We start from the raw sequence: 20,865 nt of genomic DNA, 5'->3' as shown, positions 1-20,865 counted from the left end.
CTGCTCCTATGATGCTGCTTGGCCTGCTGTGTTCATCCAGCCCTGCACCTTGTTGTCTCGGATTCTCCAGCATCTGCAGTTCCTACTATCTCTGTGTCCTCCACTCCATTTCCTGAAGTCAATGAAAGCCAGTTCCTTTGTTTTGCTGACACTGAGGGAGAGATTGTTGTCTTTACACCAAGCCACTAAGTTCTCTATCTCTTTCCTGTACTCTGTCTTGTCATTGTTTGAGATCCGACCCATGGGGTAGTTTCATCAGCAAATTTGTAAATGGAATTAGAGCTGAATTTGGCCACACAGTTCTGAGTGTATAAGGAGTACAGTAAAGGGCTGAGTACACAGCATTGCAGGGCACCAGTGTTGAGGATTAGTTTTGCCAGCATATGAGCACATTTGTGAAATAGGCTTGAGTTCAAACTAGTTAGTACGATCTGATTAAGAATTGAATAGAAGCTTTACAGGACCAGTTGCAAATGATCAAACATTCTTCAAAATATGTGGATTCAGTGACACCAGTGTGTGATAACAGTGCGCTATCTGTGATCACGATTATATAATGTGGATAAGTTGATATTCTGAGTATTCACTTGTTGATATTTGGGTCTCGGAATTATTTTCAAATTTTCTAATTTTGGATCTTTACTTTCAAATATTCACTTTTTCTCAAAAAAGTGTTGATAAGAATCAGGGCAATCAAATTATTCAAGATCCAAAAATGGGCAGGTATAAAAAATGTTAAGCCCATTATAATTCCATACTTTATGCTGCCTTTGGTTATAATTTGATTTTAAATGACTGTTGAGATACATTTTATGTGAGTAAGTCTTCTTGCAAATGGCAGCACTCCATCTATTGGCAGAGTGATGGAACAGGTTTGAAGAGATTTCCTGTCAGAGGTTTGGGTGTTGTCAACGACAGATGGTTCTCTGTAGGACAGAACAAATTAGCAATTATTTCTACACTTCCTGGGGCTCTATGTGAATTTGCTTCCCTCTGCTCAAGGTCCAAATCCTGCTGACTAGACACAGGAATATAATAGTGAAATGCAGTGTAATCCATCCTTTTCATGTGAGGATAAATGAGCACCATTCATTGACAGAAAATTATGAATCCAAATAAAGAATGATTTAGATGAATGATGAGTTTAGAAAACTGGGTCCAAATGGTTTGTCATTCTCAAGAGATTGATATCTTATGATTATGCTACACTTTTAGTTCAAGGATAACTCAAAGCCATAGTGAAGTTCAGCACCACCAGAACAAGCAAATCAAGTGACTTTTAATCATTTTTGGAATATACTACCTACTCCCTAATTTTTTTTTTAAATCAACCTGTTCAAAGATGTTATTACACACCTCTGGAGTAGGTGGGACTTGAACCCAGTCCTCCTTGCTCAGAGGTAGGGACTCTACCACTGTGCCATAACAGCCTTTACTACCTTCTCCATGTTTAGAACTGAGATAGGTTCCACATGAGATGCATTTGGAACATGATGGACACCAAACAGTAGGGTAAAATGTCCAACACGGATGTGTTTCAAAGTGTCAAAGTGCCCAAAACACTTGTCATCAGAACCCAGCTCATTTGAAGTGAACGTAATATGCATGACTAAGATAAAATCCCCTAAGGCAGCCCTATATTCACAACTTAAATTTAGACACTGTGCATGAGACAGGCAAAGATTAATGTTCAAGGAGACTTTGAAAAATGCATCTTAGAAAATGTGGCATGTCCACCACAGAACAGGACAAAAATGCTAACAAATAAATAATCTGGAAAGCGATTTCAAGTAGCAGTATTCTTTCATTTGAACAGCAAAGAGTGCTGGTAAGGACAAAATGGGATCTAGAAAGACCAAGCAGTTCCAACAAAATCATATAATTCACCCTTGTCTACCCCATGGAAAGCCACTCAGACACTAACCTGCCTTCATACATTTGTACAACAGATGACTTTGTCCATGCAAGTTACAACCGTCTAAGATCACGAAGCATTACTGACAATGGTAAGCATATCACACAGGGCTAGCTGCAGTGTAATACCTATCTATTTGGATTTCAAAATGATGGCAATCTTGTTTTCAAGTAGTTAAATCTTCAGAAGGTAGAAAGAACTGAGCACTCAGAGAAGTTAGCAAAAGTCTTATGAAGGTAATTCCATAATCTCTCATGTTAGGTTTCTGAATCAGGTGGGAGTGTAGCTGCAGGTCCAAAGGTGGAGTGGAATCCCATCTCATTGTTTGATAGAAGCAAATTTTGGGCACCAGAGCAAGCACTAAAGCAGTGCGCTTGCCTTTTCCACAAAGCACTCTTGTTTCACTTCAGTCAATGGATTTCCTGAAGCCCGAGAAGGCCAACTGTCCAGAGTGAAAGGTGATAATATAGATTAAGTCTGGGGCACACAACCACTTTATAATATCTAAATGGACATTCTTCCTCCTGGGAACAGGTTGGTTGCCCCAGAATGCCCCTAATCCTTTTCTATTAAAATCAGATTACAGACAACTTAGGATTCAAAACATTTTTTTTTTATTTTAACTTCCCACTCAGTTCACAGCTGCTGATATTAGAGGAATTAAAATTATTGCCAACTACTCTGATGTTGACTTGACACTCATCAGATCTAAATGGTATAAGGAACATTAAGCAAAGGGAACTGATGAATTGAATTCCTTTCTTTGTGGATCATCCTGATGCTATACCTGGAATACTGTGACGTGGAGGTGCCAGTGTTGGGCTGGGGTGGACAAGGTCAGAAATCACACGACACCAGGTTATAGTCCAATAGGTTTATTTGAAAACAAAAGCTTTCAGAATTTAGGCCCTTCATCAGGTGAAGTGAGAAAGAAGCACACAGAACACAGGAATTGGAAGTAAAAGATCAACAGGTCACACCACTGATCAGGATGTATTAAACAAACCTAAGATGCTGTTAAATCTTTAATCAGTTAGAAGATTTTAATTGATTAATATGTATATGTAAATCCCCGAATTTCTCTCGAGTCACTGTCCTGAGATAACCAAAGGTTTTATCAGTGTAAAGAAGAGATGACATTTTAGGTCAGACAAGGCCTGTTAGGTGTGGGGGCCTTGTTTAGAATCTGTTTGCGTTTTGGTTTGGAGTCAGACTGGTTTTACTTCTTAAGTAGGAATTTATAAAATGCCACATCGACTACTTCTATAAATTGTGTGTTTTTTGAACAAAATAGAATGTATCTGCAAATACAAATTCATCCCATAGAATTGTGTGTGTGTGTGTGTGTGTGTGTGTGTGTGTGAGTTAGAGAGAGAGTGTATAGTGTGGTGGGGTCACCTGTAGTGTGACATGAACCCAAGATCCCGGTTGAGGCCATCCCCATGGGTACTGAACTTGGCTATCAGCCTCTGCTTGGCAACTCTGTGTGTTGTGTATCCCAAAGTCCACCTTGGACGACGTTTACCCAAAGATCCAAAGACGAATGTCCTTGACCTCTGAAGTGTTCCCCCACTAGGAAGTGACATCCCTTTTTGGCGATTGTTGCGCGGTGTCCATTCATTCGTTGATGTAGCGTCTGCATGGTCTTTCCAATATACCATGCCTCGGGACAGCCTTGCCTGCAGCATATGAGATAGACAACATTGGCTGAGTCACATGAGTATCTGCTGTGCACGTGGTGGGTGGTGTTCCCACTTGTGATGGTAATGTCCATGTCGAAGATCTGACATATCTTGCAGAGGCTGCCATGACAGGGTTGTGTAGTGCTGTGGGCGATGTTGTCCTGAAGGCTGGGTAGTTTTCTGCGAACAATGGTGTGTTTGGTGGTTGTTTGGAGGCATAGGGAAGATCTTTGCGAGGTGCACATCGTCATCATCATTGTCATCGTCATCGTCATCGATACTGTGCTAAGAGGCCATCCAGGCCCTTGGGTAAATGCAGATCACTGCGATAAGATAATCTCCAGTCTTGAATGAAATATTTCTAAGGAATCAATTAATAACATAGGTCACCATGACTTTAAAGTCATCTCAAATTGGAGAAAGTTTTAAACTCCTTAACAGGATTGAAAACATGAGGCTAAAATATTTGTTTCAGATCAGACAGACCAGTAAGATAAGAAGACAAATGTTTGATCTTGTAACGGATAAATTTGGAGCTGACGAAAATAAATATTTCTTATATAAAGGAATCAAACCCTGGAATGCATGGCAATTAAGACAAAATATATTGAATGTGGTCAAAGGAACATTGCAGTCATGGTATTCTGGAAGGATGAGAATAATTTTTTTTCTAAAATTTTCTCCTGAGCTAAAATGGGTGTAATGTATAATATATTAGATGTCCAGGAAGGCATTTTCCTTGTTAAGGAACAACTCTGACATTTTTCTTGAGGTTTGACTTTTTGCAAAAAAAAAGTCAATATTACTATAAAGCAAAATATTGTGGATGCTGGAAATCTGAAATAAAAACAGAATGTGCTGGATATGTTCACCAGGTCTGGAAGCAGAGAGACAGGGTAACATTTCGAGTCAAATATGATTCTTTAGAACAGAAGCTCAGGTCTAAAGAAAAGTTGTATTTGACTTGAAATATGAACTTCTCTTTCTCTCTTCATAGATATTGCCAGGCTGAGACATCCCCTATCCAAATGCAGCAAGACCTGGATAATATCAAGGTTTGGATGACAAGTGACAAGTAACATTAGCTTAACACAGTGTCAGGCAATGAGAATCTCCAAAAAGAGAGAATCTAACCTTTGCACCTTGACATTCAATATATTACCACCATGGAATCTCCCACAGTCAACATCCTGGATGTTACCATTGACCAGAAATTGAACTGCACTAACCATATAAAACTGTGCCAACAGGAGCAGGTCAGAAGCTAAGAATCCTACAGTGTGTAACTCATCTCCTGACTCTCCAGGGCATGTCCACAAGACACAAGTTGGGAGTGAGATGGAATACTCCCCACTTTCCAGTTTGAGTGCAGTTCCAACAATACTCAAGAAGCTTGACACCATTCATGATAAAGCATTGGCTTCACTGGCATTACATCTTCAAACATTCTCTGCCTCTACCATCTCCATGCAGAGTAGCAGCAGTGTGTGCCACCTACAAGATGCATTGCAGAAAATCACCAACTGTCCTTTTGACACCTTCCAATCACATGAACACTGCCACAAGAAAGAACATGACCAGCAGACAAATGGGAACACCGCTACCTATTACAAGTCAATCACCATCTTCATTTAGAATTATATCTCTGTTCCTTCAGTGTCACTGGTTTAAATCCTGGAACCCTCCTCCTAACAGCATTTTGGGTCTACCTGTTTGCAACAACTCAAGTAGGCAGCTCACCACTACCTTCTCAAGGGCAACTAGGGATGGGATAGGCAAATACTGCTGACACAGCGAGCGACAAACAAAGCTCATGAATGAATTTTTAACAACGGGCAATATTGATATGAAAACAGAAATTGCTGAAAAAACTCAGCAGATCTGACAGCATCTGTGGAGAGAAAGCAGAGTTAACGTTTTGGGTCCAGTGACCCTTCTTCAGAACACAATATTGGTACCTGTACATAGCAACTATTTCAAGGGCAAAGGAAAGGAGCTGTCCATAATATGACTTGAAACTTATAAAACTATTACATAAGGCAATGAAAAAGCTATAAAAAGTGGTAGTCGATAATTTGCTCATTATCAATATCATTGTAGTTAATTCCCAAATACTTATACTATATGTTCCTTCCAGGTACTCGTGGACAACGTATTTGAAAGCTATTTTCCTTGGAGCACCTCATTATTAGATGTAGCAGAAGTTCTTACACCAACTTCAACATTGATCAATAACAGAGTAAGCAGACATTTAATAGATGACTTTCCCTAATATACAGTGTACCATTGACTACAGGTATGTCGACATTTGAAATCTACTATTGATTCATAAATTGGAATATGTTTTATTCCATATATATAGAATTGTCAAGTTGATCAATAATAAAATACAGCAAGACGCTACTTAGTTCAAATTGGAAGCATATGATTCACAATGTAATTCTGTTATTTCTACTTCATTCATTACAACCCAGAAAACATTTCTGCATGTCAGTATAGAAGATTTCTTGCATCAATATTTACCAATTTTGACTTTTCTCAATGTTCATATATGACCTGTGCTACTACTTTTAGTGCATTACATTTGTAGCATTTTTTTTAAGTGCTAACTTTCTTTCATACCTTTTGTCAGGTCTTCACAGTAGTGGGCAGTCAGTTTCTATATTGACCTAGTTGTTATCTCCACCTGATGCTGGTGACCATTCTCCTGCACTTTGCACAAATATTGTGACACCACAGTTGTATTATTGAAATTTATATAATTTTTAATGTGTTGCAATAACTTTTCTTTCCTCAATGAAGTTATTTTTTAAAAAACATACATTTTAAGCTACTTTAACAGTTTCCCATACAAAGTGAAGAATGAAAAGTGGTGTTTGAACCTCATTTGCCAAAAAATGCAAATACTGCTAATAATTCATGAAACACACCCAAATATGATTAATTCCTTTATTTTCCCTGGTCTTAATGAATGTTTAACTTTAATCATTTTTGTAGGTGTGATTATTGATTCAAGATGTCAAGGAAAAATACAGAAACCAAACAAATGCAACAAAAGAATTAATCACCAGCATCATTCTAGCACATCACGGAGATGAACCTCTGTTGGAGTGAGATTAAGAAGAAATCCCAAAATATTAGGTAAACATATACAATTTATAATATTTACAATAGTTTTAGCCATGGATCACCATTTGCTGTGAAACAGCTTTTCCCTGAGCTCCACTGAAGAATTAAGATTTAGGAAACAAACCAGGACTTCAGCTTTCATTAATTTGTTTGAAGCTTTTAAAAATTATTTTTGGGGAATATGGAGAGCAAGGCCAGCATTAATTGCTTACTGCTGGAGAAGATGGTAGTGGGTCCTTCTTCTGGGGTCATTGTAGTTCTTGCAGTGAAGCTGCTCCCACCACATTGTTCAAATAATCCAAGTCTATCCAATAACCCAAGGCCAGTGATATGTTAAGTCAAGATGGTGTGTGTCTTAGATGGGGATGGGGCTTGGGGACAGTTATGTTTGTATACACTTGCTGCCCTTGCCTGTATAGATCACGGATTTAACGGATTATTGGATGTGCTATTGAAGAAATTGTTTGCAACTTACAGCACTGCACCCTGCCATTAATTCACACTGCGGCCATCATGCATGGAAGTTGATAAGGTGGATGTTTAAACTTAACATCTTAGGACAGTCTTTTCTGAATTGTAGTGTGTGAACAAAGTGCCCCAGATGAGAGCTAAATTAACAATTCCATTTACAGTCCACAATGATCACCACCATAGGAGTAGGACATTTCATACTGAAGGTGGTGCTGTTCTGAGATGTGAAGCATTAGGTTTTGTTTGCTTCTGTCTATGCTGCAACTGACCTGGGATTGCTTGATGTGGATACTGAATGTCAAAGAATAAAAAGGCATTTTCCTTTCCCGTATCCATGTCTTTCACCTTAAGGAGCACAAAATTCACCAAAAAGAGTTAAACCTGCTTATAACTAAGGTGTTCAGTAAGAATAAAATCTTGAAAGGGTTTTTTCAGAAAGACATCCAGGCGGTTGTTTTAGTCTGGAGTAAATTGACTTCCTGACTCAGAAGAACAAAGCTGGGAAGCGCCCACCTCTGCAAACCCAAGTTGGAAGAAACTGCAGGGGATAGGGGGTTGCGGTGGCAGATGTTAACACAAGTTAGGCCCATTGACCCCAGAAAGAGTTCAGAAGAGGCAGCCAGGAAGGCCAATGAGTGGCTCTTTATAGCCCCTTTTCCAAATTCTGTCCCTCCACATGGCTCATTGTAACCTTTGTGCCAAACTATGCCCCACCATCCATTCTTTTGGCTATTTCTAGCCCTACACCAACTTCATTCAATGTCATGCCAAACACTACCTTTTGCCCTGCACTTCATGTCAACCCACACAGTACTAACAATTAATTCATTAATTAAAAAGACACACTTCCATTTATTTAAAAAAAAATTACAGTCAACTTTTTTCAACTACTTAATTTCTTATAAAAACAAACATTTGTGTTTATAGTCCAACTTCAAAGACTTTACTTGGAGTTGTCAATCAAGCGGTGAATAGACACACTCCCCACAACGATTATGATAGAGAGTAAAGTCAGTTACACTATGCAGATCAAGTAAATGTCAATAGACAGGGTAAAATAGCAAGCATTCTTTTTCATTGCAGGCAGTTTTTTTTTCAAAACACTTAAAGGCCATTGATTGTAAATGCCTTTACATCTTGATAGTTCCTTGGACAGCTTGACATTTTCAATGGATTTATTGATATTTTATGTGCTTACTTTTAACAATCCAAAAGGGCACTTGAACTCTCTCAAAGGGCACTTTGCCTCCTCCAAAGGTCTCCCTGGATAGATGTGAACGGGGTATCATATCTCCCCAAAGAACACCAGTATCGTTTTAAAAAGAGACATGAAAAGTGTAATTCCCATAACTCATTGCTTGACTTTCTCATGGGCAACAAGTGTTGCAGTTGCTCTTTAATACATGCAACTGTTTCTGATGTGCTGATAACCTGACTCCATTCTCCACCTGTCAAAAATTGTTGATGTTTGACGGCCGGATTTCTGGGAACTGGGGTCTTTGGTGCTGTTTGGCTAGACCAAAAACTCAATTGTTACAAAATTTGAGACATGAATCTTTGTAAACTTAAATGTAAATCAGCCTTACTGACCAATGACCAGCACTTCGAATCAAAAGCAGGGTTTAAATCTGATTTCCAAAAGTATTTGCTTTAATTAAAGGACTCCAGAAGGGATTAAATCTGAAATGCCTTTCTAAGTGTGTGATATCTTTGAGTATTCAATATTTGAGTCCTGTTTAGCTCTGGAACTTTGGAAACCTTAATGAAGGCAAGCAGATTCTGAAAATGTGCCTGTAGCCTTGAAGCAAAAGGCTACATCGAAAGTGTTGGGAAAAAAATAAACACATTCTCCTCTGTATGAAATCAAGGTTAGTTGCACAATTGTTTGTAGAGTTATTTATTCCCCTTTTATAAGTGTGACACTGAACTAAACAGATGAGTGAAGTCCCGTTTTCAATCTTCTGATGATGTTTTGTGGTGAATTTCTATCAGATAGCATTAGGTGTTACAATTAGTTTATGGACTCTGGTGGAAACAAAGTGTCTTTGATCAAAGTCAGGTCCCTGTGCTGGAAAACATGTCCAATGACCTCAGGTAAGAATAGCAACAAGGTTAGTCATGATGGACCCTGTGATTGAATGGCAGGCCACTGTTCAGCTTCTGCTGTCAGAATTCACAAAAGGCGAATGAAGAGTAGGAGAGAAGTACTGAAAAATGCTGGTGAACTGTCCAGCTGTAAACTAGTATAAATGTAGAAAAAGGAAGAAGGTTTTTTTGGTGGGAATTTGGAGGTAGCACTTATAGTGAATATTTGTCCCATGTATGTGTGAGACTGCCTTTATTATTTTCCAGCTGTCTGGTCTTCCTTGCAGACATTGCAGACGTCTCCCAAAGCAAATAATAGAGGTCAGCAGTAAAAAGAAATGAATAACTCTACGAAGGTGACTTCAGATAAGGTGTTGACCAGGGATCAGACACACAACCACAACAGGCCGATACATATTTCCAGCAAATGTGTTGGTCCTTACTACGCAATCTTCTATCTTGACTTGTTACTCCACATATCTTAGTTGAAGATGTCTTTGTACATGTGAAAATTATTAAACTTCCACATACCCCCCTTTATTCTAAGGGCTCGGCTGGAGGCACTTTCCGATCACAGTGGCAAGCTGCAGCTGTCTTTGCAGGAGATCATTGACTGGCTGACCCTGAAGGACGAGGAACTGTCTGAGCAGCTTCCCTTCACAGGAGATATTGGTGCAGTGCAGCGGTACAATGAGTTTCACTCGGTAAGTTACCCATTCATTTGAAGAACATCGTTAATGACAGGTAGATGTTTTCAGTCTTTCATTTGGTTCAATGAAAATTAGAATTGATCTCTAGCCCTGAGGTTTAAATTAATACTTGAATTGAAGGCTGAAACTACAAACAGAATCCAAACCTCTCTGAAAGGGAAGTGTTTTAATAAGAAAGAAACATTTGCCAAATTCTTTCTTTTTATTTCAGAATAGGGACGTCATGTGTTACATTCACCACAATGCAGTTGCACCAGCACACATTCAGAAGGATGTACATTTCAGTCTCTTGGTAAATTGGGTGATTACTGCACTTCTCAGCATTGGAGTTAGGTTATATAAATATCTGTCACTTGAACTGATCAATTGAGCCCAGACAGGCTCTGATGTCTTCAGAAGAACAGTGGAAAACATGTAGGGCCAAGGAATTGTCTTAGAGTCTTAATTTCCATGAAGAGTATCTTCTCATCTTTAACGCTTTAATCCTCAACAAAAATCAGGCCATTTTGAAAATCAAAAATTAAGTGTCACAATATTGGGAATCAGATGACAGGCAATTAGTAAGAAAGAGTGATTTCTTGTGAAACATGAAACCCTGTTGTCTGCTTTTATACTGAAAGTACCTCAGTTCTAGTCTCTATTTGTCCTCCTCTATTGTTAATATTTTATCTACCTCAGATGTATGAGGCTAGTAAGGTTCAGTTACAATATCACCTACTGCTTCTGATTAGAAATCTGTTTTAAGGGCACCTTATGGTTTTTAGGGTTAAATAGTCCTACAATGCTGTTATTTTAACTGATACCTACATGGAATCATGAAGAAAAATGTAAGCAATCTCAAGACTACTCATAATTTCTATTCATTTTCAAATAAAAGTTTCACATAAATTGACATTAAAACAATTTACTCGTGCGGTAACTGGAAAGTTCAGCTTTTGAGTTCTGTTCCTAGTTTCACTTTCTTACTTCATTTTTTCATTAAAGGCTTTCATGGAAGATGTAAAGACGAAGGGACCCTTCATATTGGCAACTTTGGAGTCAGCTCAAGCATTCCTATCCCAACATCCTCTCGAAGAGGCAGAAGAACCAGCACAAGACAAAGGTTAGCACATCCTTTCTCTTTGTCTTAAAACCTTACCAATGTCAATGTAGCATACAAATGAGGAGAATGCCATGTCCACTCCTCTTGGGCAGCAGCACCAGGAAAAGTTGCCTTAAAGGGGTGACTTTTCTTTTCATTTGATATTTTTTCCAAAAAAATCCTTGGACCTTACTTGCTCTTCTCAGGATTTGTCCTTTTAGAGGCCGTGAAACTGCTGGGTATTGCTATTACAAGAAGAAAGCTGTCCATGAAAAACAAAATTGAGCTTCTTTGTTACTAAACACTAGCCAGTTGAAATGTGTTTAAACACACTGATCACTTCACAAAGCTTCAGCACAATGCAAATAAAAGCCCAAGGCTTCAGTAAACGTTCAGGCTCTCCATTACATTACCTACACCAGACTATGGCTCACTTTAAGGTAATGCGTTAACCTTGACCCTTGTCCTACTGATAATTCAAGGTCAATAATTGCGCTCTTGGAATTAGCCATTTAAAAATTATTAATACGAGTACAGCATCACTGAAAGAATTATTAGATTGTTACTCAGAAAAACTGTTGTAATATTAGTCCCGCAGCTTTAATATACTAGAAGATAGAATGTTGCCCCTTCCTGCTTTCTGTTCTTTCCTATTCCATTTTCTTGCAATTTTATTTCATTTTAATGTGAACTATTTTCCTACAATGTAACTGTAATGCTGTATTCTTTTGACAGATTAATCTCACAAAATTGTCCCCCATGTTTTTCTGCCATTTATGTTTTGTCCATGTTGGAGTTGGAAATTACAGCTGAACTACCTCTGTTTATTCTGCATTGTGTTTTTTTAAACCCAGCTGTGAATTCTGACTCTCCCTTAATTTCAATGTGCACCATTATGTTGTTGTCACCACTGAATTGCCACTGGCCTGTAGTCACTGCATTATCCGGTTACCTTTGTGTCCTCTTCATTAAGTCAGCATATAAGATTCCCCCAGGGACCTACTCCATTTTTGATCCTTGAATGAATCATAATTTCAGATATGTCACCAAAGCAGAAAATCCAGAATGTGAGCCGGTTCATTTGGAAGCAGGCTAATGTATCGAGTGAAATGTGGGAGAAGCTGAGTGCTCGCTGTATTGACCGACACAGGCACATTGAGAGAACGATGGAGAGACTTCTGGAGCTCCGAGGTACTATGGATGAGCTTAATCTGGCCCTAGACCAAGCTGAGGCTGTTCGAGATTCCTGGGAACCTGTGGGAGATCTCTTCATTGATTCACTGCAGGAACATATTGAGACAACTAAGGTATTGTTAATAACTAAAATTTGCAAGACAAAGGTTGATGTGACAAATAGGAGCATTTTCATCTATATTGCATTATTAATTTAAATCTTTCTTGTTGGTAAAACAGGAAATATATGTTATGCTCTATGACACAAAAGTACTCAATGTATTAACTTCAGAAATGGGAAAATGTGAAACATAAATTTGTAAAAGAGCTAGCTGTATGGGTCACCACTACAGTTCCCTTGGCTCAGCATTGGCCCTTTAAAATAAGGACAACAAGGACAGAAGCAATAGAAGAATGAGCTCCGTTGTCCTTGGACCCATCAGGAGGAACTTTCATATTGGGTTTCACTACTCATTGCCAAAGCTTCTGTCATCTTGTAACCTCTAGAGCTTGTATTAAATTTTAGATCATTCTCTTTTTAATGATTAATGATTAATAATAAAAACTAAAATAAGACTGGAAATTATTAAAATTGCACAGCAGGTTAGCTGGCATCTGTATTAAGAAGAAACAAATTCTGATGTTGGCATCGTCAGAACTGAAACCCAAAATAAAACAGATATATTAATTTATTTGGGAAAGGCAATATAAAGAAAGAATCACCGTTTATATAAAAGCTTGCATTAAGTCCCAAAGCACTTTATGGCCAATTAAGTACATTTGAAGTGTGGTTACTTCTGTAATGTAATATATATGTGTGCTTTTATAGTGAAACTGAACATAACTTTCCCCGATAGGACCATGTAGCAGAAAGCTGCATGGAATTTGCACAAATAATGATATCAAAAACAACAATGTGAAAATGGCCATATAATTTTTTTGATGATGAAAAAATATAGGCCAGCAAACAGGAGAACACCTGTATTCTTCTTCAAATAATAGCATGCCATCTTTTACATCTACCTGAAAGAACAGACATAGCATAATAGGATTGCCTTATCTGAAAGATTCAATACTCCCCAACAATGCAGGACTCTCTCAGAAATACACTACATTGTCAGTTTAGGTAATGTACAAAGCCCTAGAGTGGCACAAGGGCACATCACCTCCTGATTCAGGAACGAGATAAGTCCCAATAAGTCAAGGCACTTTGGAAATTGGAATCTGTCATCTCACCAATGATCTTTAATATTACCTATTGGACTATTGGATAAGTTACAGGTCAACCTGGACACTTGATCTCCCTGACTGGCCTATCTGTTTATTCTCTCTTTTCCCAGTGCTCCATTTTCCTTTCTTAAGCATGTGCTTTTTTTTTTGCTGAATAATACCTTGAAGTTCCTAGGCAGTAATAATGGCTTTGCTCAAACCTACTGCAACTGATAAAAGAATTCTCCAAAAATGAACATAAATGAGAGATCCTGGTAAGTGACTCCCTCATGGAAGATTAAGTACTCTCCGTCTTTGCGGTGTCAAGAATAATGGTGAGATTGATGACTTAACTGGGAGACAGCCAAAAATCAGATTCTGTCTGGTTGTGTTAAGAACTATTATAAATCCTCCCTTGTTAGATGGCAAGTAATACAATTTCCAATCTGAGTGAGTGTGCAGCAATGCTCCTTTGCTTCATTTCTGCTAGAACCACTAGAACTGTACAATGCACCTCTACGTTGACTAAAACACACTTGTCCCTGGACAATTGTGTCTTCAAACTCAGCAATTGAATGTCAGCTTCTTGGATAGCTCTTTGCTGCTGCCTGAAGCCTGTGCAGTATCAATTCTCAGGGGGCACTTTAGCTGGACACGGCCAGACTGCAACTTTTCTCTCTCAAGTGGCACTTCCATTCCCTTTTTTATTTCACTTTTTCGGTTTTACTCTAAGCAAATAGCCAGACGGAATGATCTGAGATGTAATACAAGCTCTGGAGGTTACGAGATAAAAGAAGCGTGGGTAGTGAAACCAAATATAACTTGCCCCGAGAGGGCCAAGGACACAGGAGCTCATTTTCCTTTGGCGCTTGCGCTGACTATTGTTATTTTTAAAAGCCAATGAAAAGCTGAGGAAACTGTAGAGGTGCCTCAGACTGCCAGCTTTCTCCCAAAGGATATTTCCCTCACATTTCTGGAGTTAGCCCAATTAATAGCACAGGCAGCTTAAAGCTGCAAGGGAAACTTCTGTGCAGAAAGAAAGGCAGGAGTATGTGGGTGAAAAAATGTGAAGCGTCAAAAGGAAAGGTGGAGGGCACGTGTCAGTGAACTGCTGATGCCATGTCAATGCAGAGGTGGCGTGCATGTCAGAAACTTACCTGGCAAACACTGTGCACATGCTTGAACAGGATGGCCTCTCTTTTTCATTCACTCACAAGATGAGGATATTGCTGGCTAGGCAGCATTTACTGCCCATCCCTAATTGCCCTGAGGGCAGTTCAGAGTCGACCACATTGCTGTGGGTCTGAAGTCACTTGTAGGCCAGACCAGGTAAGGATGGCAGTTTCCTTCCCTAAAGGGCATTAGTGAACCAGATGGGTTTTTCCAACAATCGACAATGGGTTTGTGGTCATCATTAGACTCTTGATTCCAGGACTTTAATTGAATTCAAATTCCACCATCTGCCCTGGTAGAATTCGAACCCGGGTCCCAAGAACATTACCTGGGTCTCTGGATTAACAGTCCAGCAATAATACCACTAGGCCATCACCTCCCGATATCTGCACCTATGAGATATCCCGCACATTACTCAGTGAATCACATGCTGAGTGAGCTGAATGTTCTCATCACTGGCGATATATTCTGGGTCAAAGATCCTAGTACTATATTGAAAGGTTAGCTGGACACCAGTTCAGATGCTGCGAGCCTGGAATTTTCTCCTCAGTCTGTCTGTGGAATTCCAGAGATGCTCTGTAAGAAGTCAAAGCGGACTCTCAAGTTCATCAGTACTGTCCCCTAGATGCTGCTGGGCAGAGTTACTGGCAGAAGGGACACACATTTCCTGGGTGACTGCATTAGGAGGCCATCTCATTAGACCTATCCAGCCTGGGCCATTGCAGAGTGGGTCAGTGCCACTAGCCACCCCAAAAGGACTTGAAGGGTAAGTGGCACCATCTTCTCTCTGCTATCTTCACCTGCAAAGGCATCACTTGATTTAATTCTGCCATGGTACAACCACATCTCACAAAGTCTCACAGCCTGCATACCTCAGCTTCATATGCATTTTTAATTTTAATTTTTATTTTAGTGGGAAGTGGCTTTGCTGGCTGGGCCGGTTCACATTAGCTATCACTAGTTGCCCTTGAGAAGGTGGTGGTGAGCTGCCTTCTTGAACTGCTGCAGTCCATTTGGTGTATGTTCACCCTCATTACTGTTATGGGTGAAATTCCAGGAATTTGACAGTGAAGGAACACATCGTTTTGGTTGAGTCCCTTCTCTTGGCCATTGCTGTCCACATGTTACCTCCACATGTTGACTCTTAACTGCCCTCTGGGCAATTAGGGATGGGTAATAAATGCTGTCTAGCAGCAACGCCCTCATCCCGTGAATGAATAAAGAAAAAAAAAATTGGAGAAGCTCATCTTTGTGTAAGAGAGCTCACCGCAGGCTTGGACAGATATAACAACATCCAACACACTCCAATTTCAAAATATGCGGGCTGGCTGCAGCTTTCCACTGACATTCTGGTGCCCTGTATTGTACTCTGAAAGTACCATGCACTATGAGCCAGCTGCATCCAAGACTATAAGGCTGACTGGTGCAGTGACTGGTCTCTGGTATTACTTGAGCAATACTTTTAAAGAATCCCTAAACAATCCCCTTAAGGAGCTATATATTGACCACCTATAGAGTCATAGAGATGTACAGCAAGGAAACAGACCCTTCGGTCCAACTCGTCCATGCTGACCAGATATCCTAAATTGATTCAATCCCATTTGCCAGCATTTGGCCCATATCCCTCTAAACCCTTCCTATTCATATACCCATCCAGATGCCTTTAAAATGATGTAGTTGTACCAGCCTCCACCACTTCCTCTGGCAGTTCATTCCATATACACATCACCCTCTTTGGGAAAACATTGCCTCTTAGATTCCTTTTAAATCTTTCCCCTCTCACCTTAAACTTATGCCCTTTAGGTTTGGACTCCACTATCCTGGGGAAAAGACCTCGACTATTCACCCCATCCATGCCCCTCATGATTTAATAAACTTCCACAAGGTCACCCCTCAGCCTCTGACGCTCCAGGGAAAATAGCCCCAGCCTATTCAGTCTCTCCCTATGGTTCAAACCCTCCAACCCTGGCAACATCCTTGTGAATCATTTCTGAACCCTTTCAAGTTTAGCAACATTTTTCAAGAGCAGGGAGACCAGAATTAAATGCCGTATTCCAAAAGTGGCCTGCCCAATGTCTTGTACAGTCACAACATAACCTCACAACTCCTGTACTCATTGTACGGACCAATAAAGGCAGGCATACCAAATGCCTTCCTCACTGCCCTGTCTACCTGCAACACCACTTACCAGGGGAATTAGTTCACCCCACCTCCAATAATAATAACTTCTTTACTTCCTCCACCATTTGGTACTATGCTACGTTATGCTGTATAATCAGAAGTATATTCTGACAAGAAAGTACAAACCGACTATGTAAAGTTTATTGAATAATTCGAGTAGTAAATATGCCAGAGTTCTGTTCTTTTGGCTGAGGTGGCTGCACCTTCAGCTCAGACACAATGGTTTGGATTTTCAAAAGTGTATTTTGATCAAATGTGGGATCAAAAATCACAATCTCAGATTATGTCACTGGTTTCTGACACCATCGAGTGTAATGCAATGTTGTGAAAATCACCTGAAAGTACAGCAGTGCAGGAAGTAGGTTAATGACCTTCTGTGTTCCACAATGATAAGTGCCACCATTGTCTCTCTGCCTCACACTTACAGTGCAATCACTCACTCTAACTCTGCCATTGTACACTCCATTCACTGAGATTCACGTGCTATAACTCTCAGTATTGCGGACATCATTTCCATCATTACCTCTCACCCACCTCATCCTCTCAAACCATTACTCCCTACTCTCTGCACCTTCTACTTTTTTCAAAATAGCCAGCGATATCTGGGAATAAGAATCTCTCTAGCCTGGTTTCCATGGCAATGAAACCTTTAAGCAATTTCCTGTAAAGATGAAATTAAAATGAACTTAAAACACAAACCCAGTCCCTTTAGCCATTTCAAACTAATTCTATATTCAAATTCTATCCTTAATTTCTAACTGTTTCTAATTTCTAACCCACACACAATTCATAAGGATACCAGAGAGATGGAAGGTTGCGTAATGGTTTTTCATAAAGATACAAATTACCATTTAATTATACAACCATTTTTAATTTTTCTTTTTGAAGAGGTAGATAATAATTCATATGGCTGTGATTCTGAATAGCAGTTGATATATTATGGGGAAAATTTAATGTTGCTACCTTCTTATTTGCTGCAATGTTGTTAATTTCGCCACAGATTCAAAACAAAGCAATAACCTGTAGAATCAGAATAAATTAATTCTCCTAGAAACTCCTAGTGATGACAGTTTCCAGGCTAATGTTTCTCTTCTTTGCACCCTTTACTCATAAGGTATTTAAAGAGGAACTCGGAGCTGTAAAAGATGGCATGAAAATTGCCAATGACTTGGCTCACCAACTTGCAATCTCAGATGTACATCTTTCCACAGAAAATGCACAGCGACTAGAGGAACTGACATCAAGGTGGCAGGCTTTACAGGTGGGTGTTACCAAGAGTCAGCAAGAGTAGGAGGTCTTTGCTAAGTTATCCAGTATGGGGAAGCATTAGCAAGTGAACTCTGTAAAGTAGTGTTGTAGGAAATTGAAAAATAGAAAAATGACTTAACAAATACATTGTGAACTCCATTGCCTATTGTCTCTGAAGACAACTTATCTGAGATTTGGACACGGTAAGGACTGCAGGTCGCTGGAAGCTGGAGAACTAATGAAGGGTTTTGGCCCAAAATGTTGACTTTCCTGCTCCTCGGATGCTGTCTGACCTGCTGTGCTTTTCCAGCTCCACATTAGCTGAGATTTTTTTTTGGCATTTTCATCCTTCTAAGACAGTGCTTCCCAAACCTTTTCAGCCTTTTTGTGACTCTATTTGAGGCTTGAAAATTTGTCACAACTTGTGGTTGGAGAAGTAGGGAGAGACCTGTGAGGTTGGGGCATTCCTGCCTACATTAAAGCAGGAATGCAGCTGGTCATATTCAGATCTCTACAGCATCAGTTTCTGCCTTGGAGCTTGTAACTTCAAACTTTCAGCTCACAACTCCACGTGGAATCGCAACCCCACTTTGTGCTGCCCTGCCTTTGGGTGACTAAAATCAAAATCAGCGCTGGAACATAAAAAATCTATTGATAGCTGTTGGTCAGTATCGAATAGTAGTTATGAGTCTAGGGTTTAGTAGACTGGAGTGTTGCTTCACTAGTCGTGAGAAATCAGGGAATATTTACATAAACATTTCTGACAAGAGATTAAATATATTGCGTTGAGTCCACAGTTGGGTATATTGTAAACAATCATAAACAGTGGCCTCCCCGAACTAGACAACTTTTATCTCATTCCAGGTTCACTCTTCCTCAAATAGAAGAAGAGATAAAGCACTTTTAGCCAATTAAACCTATGTACAATTTTCCTTGGCGTCAACTACACAGAACTCATTTAAATGTCTTGATGAAGACCGTCAATTACTCTCAGAAGATCTGTGAAATGTTTTCTTGACTACCAGACATAGTCAAATTAACTTCCAGGATACTAATCCAACCATGCAACTCACACTTACAATTCTGACCAGTTAGATCACTTTGACTAATTCATTCAGAGTGCTTAACACCCCTTTCTCTTACAGTGCTTGAACATCCGTATATCTCCCTATTCCTACAACCCTCACTTGTGATGCCCCCTGTACCTTCATGGAAATCCTATATTTTAGGTTGAGATGATGTTTTAAGAATTAGATTTCCCTAGGAGATAAGCTTTGGTAAAGCAAACTGCTTTCTGTAACTGACATGTGAGCATGGGAGATACACAATGAAAAAAGGTTAACAAGAAATTAATCATAGGGGTGGAATAGTTTGATGTATGGTTCTGGTCTCAAATGGGGTCTTAGGTTTTTAAGTCTAGTACAATCCTATTGTAGAAAACAGCTCTTTCATGCACAGTTGTGTTGAAATTCTGTGCTGGCCAGAGAGTAGAAATATTGACAACTGAATGATTCCACTAACTGAGTTGAATTTCTGGGACGTCCAAGCTGAGAAGAGAGAGAGTTCTAGATGCAACCCTCTAGCATTAAGGACATTAATACAAAGTGAGGAAGGGCGTGCATTAAAGATGTTAATGATGTTACTGTTGAATTGGGAGTTTACAATTTTGGTGACTGAAGGAAATTTGAGAGGACAGCCTTGGAGTGGAAGGCCCAAAAGACTCAAAACTTCTTTGAATCTTTGAAATCGTACACAGACCAATTGGCTAATCTTCCAATTTCTGATAAGTATCTGACTTGCGAGATTGGGGATGGCAATTAAATAGATGTAGAAGGAAAGTTAAATTAAGAAGTTTGATTTAGAGTACAGGTAATTGTGCTCATTGTGCTTTTAACATCTTTAATCTAATTGACTAACTTAAAGCAGAGTGCAGTTAATCATATTCATGATCTTTAATTTTTGTGTAGTGTTTTTTGTTTTTAAAATGTGAACTACTTTTAATAAGAAGAAGGGTCCCGACCTGAAACGTCAACTTTCCTGCTCCTCTGATGCTGCCTGACCTGCTGTGTTCCTCCAGCTCCACACTGTATTGCTCTGACTCCAGCACCTGCAGTTCTTGCTATCTCTAATAATATAGCATATATAATTGTTTTTTTGCCGGAAGCCTTTCTAAACACTCAGTTGGTTAAGTCATTGTACAACTGAAATAGACAAAACCCAAAGTTAATATCCATTTAGCACCAACTGAAGTGCTACACTTCTCATACCAACAGAGAAAATCGACCAGGATTTCTGTAACAGCAGAAAATTCTGTAAATATTCAGTGGGCCAGATAGCATTGGTGAAAATAGTGTTGACATTTCAGGTTAATAATCTTGTATCAAAACTGAGGAAAAAATGAAATATATTAGATGTTCAACAAGCGAAAGAGGAAGAACACTTGGGAAGGTCTGTGGAAGAACTCCTGTATCTTGTCAATACAGTTTTGTGGACACGTGTGTTTGTGTGTGTGTGAGAACATTAGGTGAAGACAAGCTTCTGCTTTTGTACAATGCATTTGATGCTTAAGGGGCTGTCAATGCTTAATGTCAATTTTAAGGTTACTATGAAGCACTATCAATGGGAGGAATAGTTAGCAGGGTGGAATTAAGTGTCCAATTTGAATGAGAGATAACAAGGTGTAGAGCTGGATGAACACAGCAGGCGAAGCAGCACCAGAGGAGCAGGAAAGCTGACGTTTCGGGTCTGGACCCTTCTTCAGAGAATCGTGAGTTGAGGTTGTGGATCCTGCAAAGAATGAAAAACAGG

The 20,865-nt window shown here is 39.5% G+C and overlaps 1 protein-coding gene across 1 annotated transcript in view; it reads left to right on the top strand.

Annotated features, from left to right (window-relative positions):
* Positions 1 to 20,865, top strand: part of drp2 (dystrophin related protein 2) — a 316,071-nt gene that overhangs the window by 237,613 nt on the left and 57,593 nt on the right. Inside the window, exons 2-7 of the mRNA XM_048605194.1 lie at positions 5,735 to 5,836; positions 6,595 to 6,738; positions 9,830 to 9,986; positions 10,977 to 11,094; positions 12,112 to 12,380; positions 17,924 to 18,070. Coding sequence (XP_048461151.1) covers positions 6,692 to 6,738; positions 9,830 to 9,986; positions 10,977 to 11,094; positions 12,112 to 12,380; positions 17,924 to 18,070 — 738 coding nt within the window. The 5' untranslated portion in view covers positions 5,735 to 5,836; positions 6,595 to 6,691. The remainder of the gene's footprint in view (positions 1 to 5,734; positions 5,837 to 6,594; positions 6,739 to 9,829; positions 9,987 to 10,976; positions 11,095 to 12,111; positions 12,381 to 17,923; positions 18,071 to 20,865) is intronic.

This window comes from Rhincodon typus, chromosome 14 (assembly GCF_021869965.1).
Source record: "Rhincodon typus isolate 14 chromosome 14, sRhiTyp1.1, whole genome shotgun sequence".
NCBI lineage: Eukaryota > Metazoa > Chordata > Chondrichthyes > Orectolobiformes > Rhincodontidae > Rhincodon > Rhincodon typus.
Note: the sequence above shows the minus strand (reverse complement) of the source record. Positions and strands in the feature narration are given on the sequence as shown.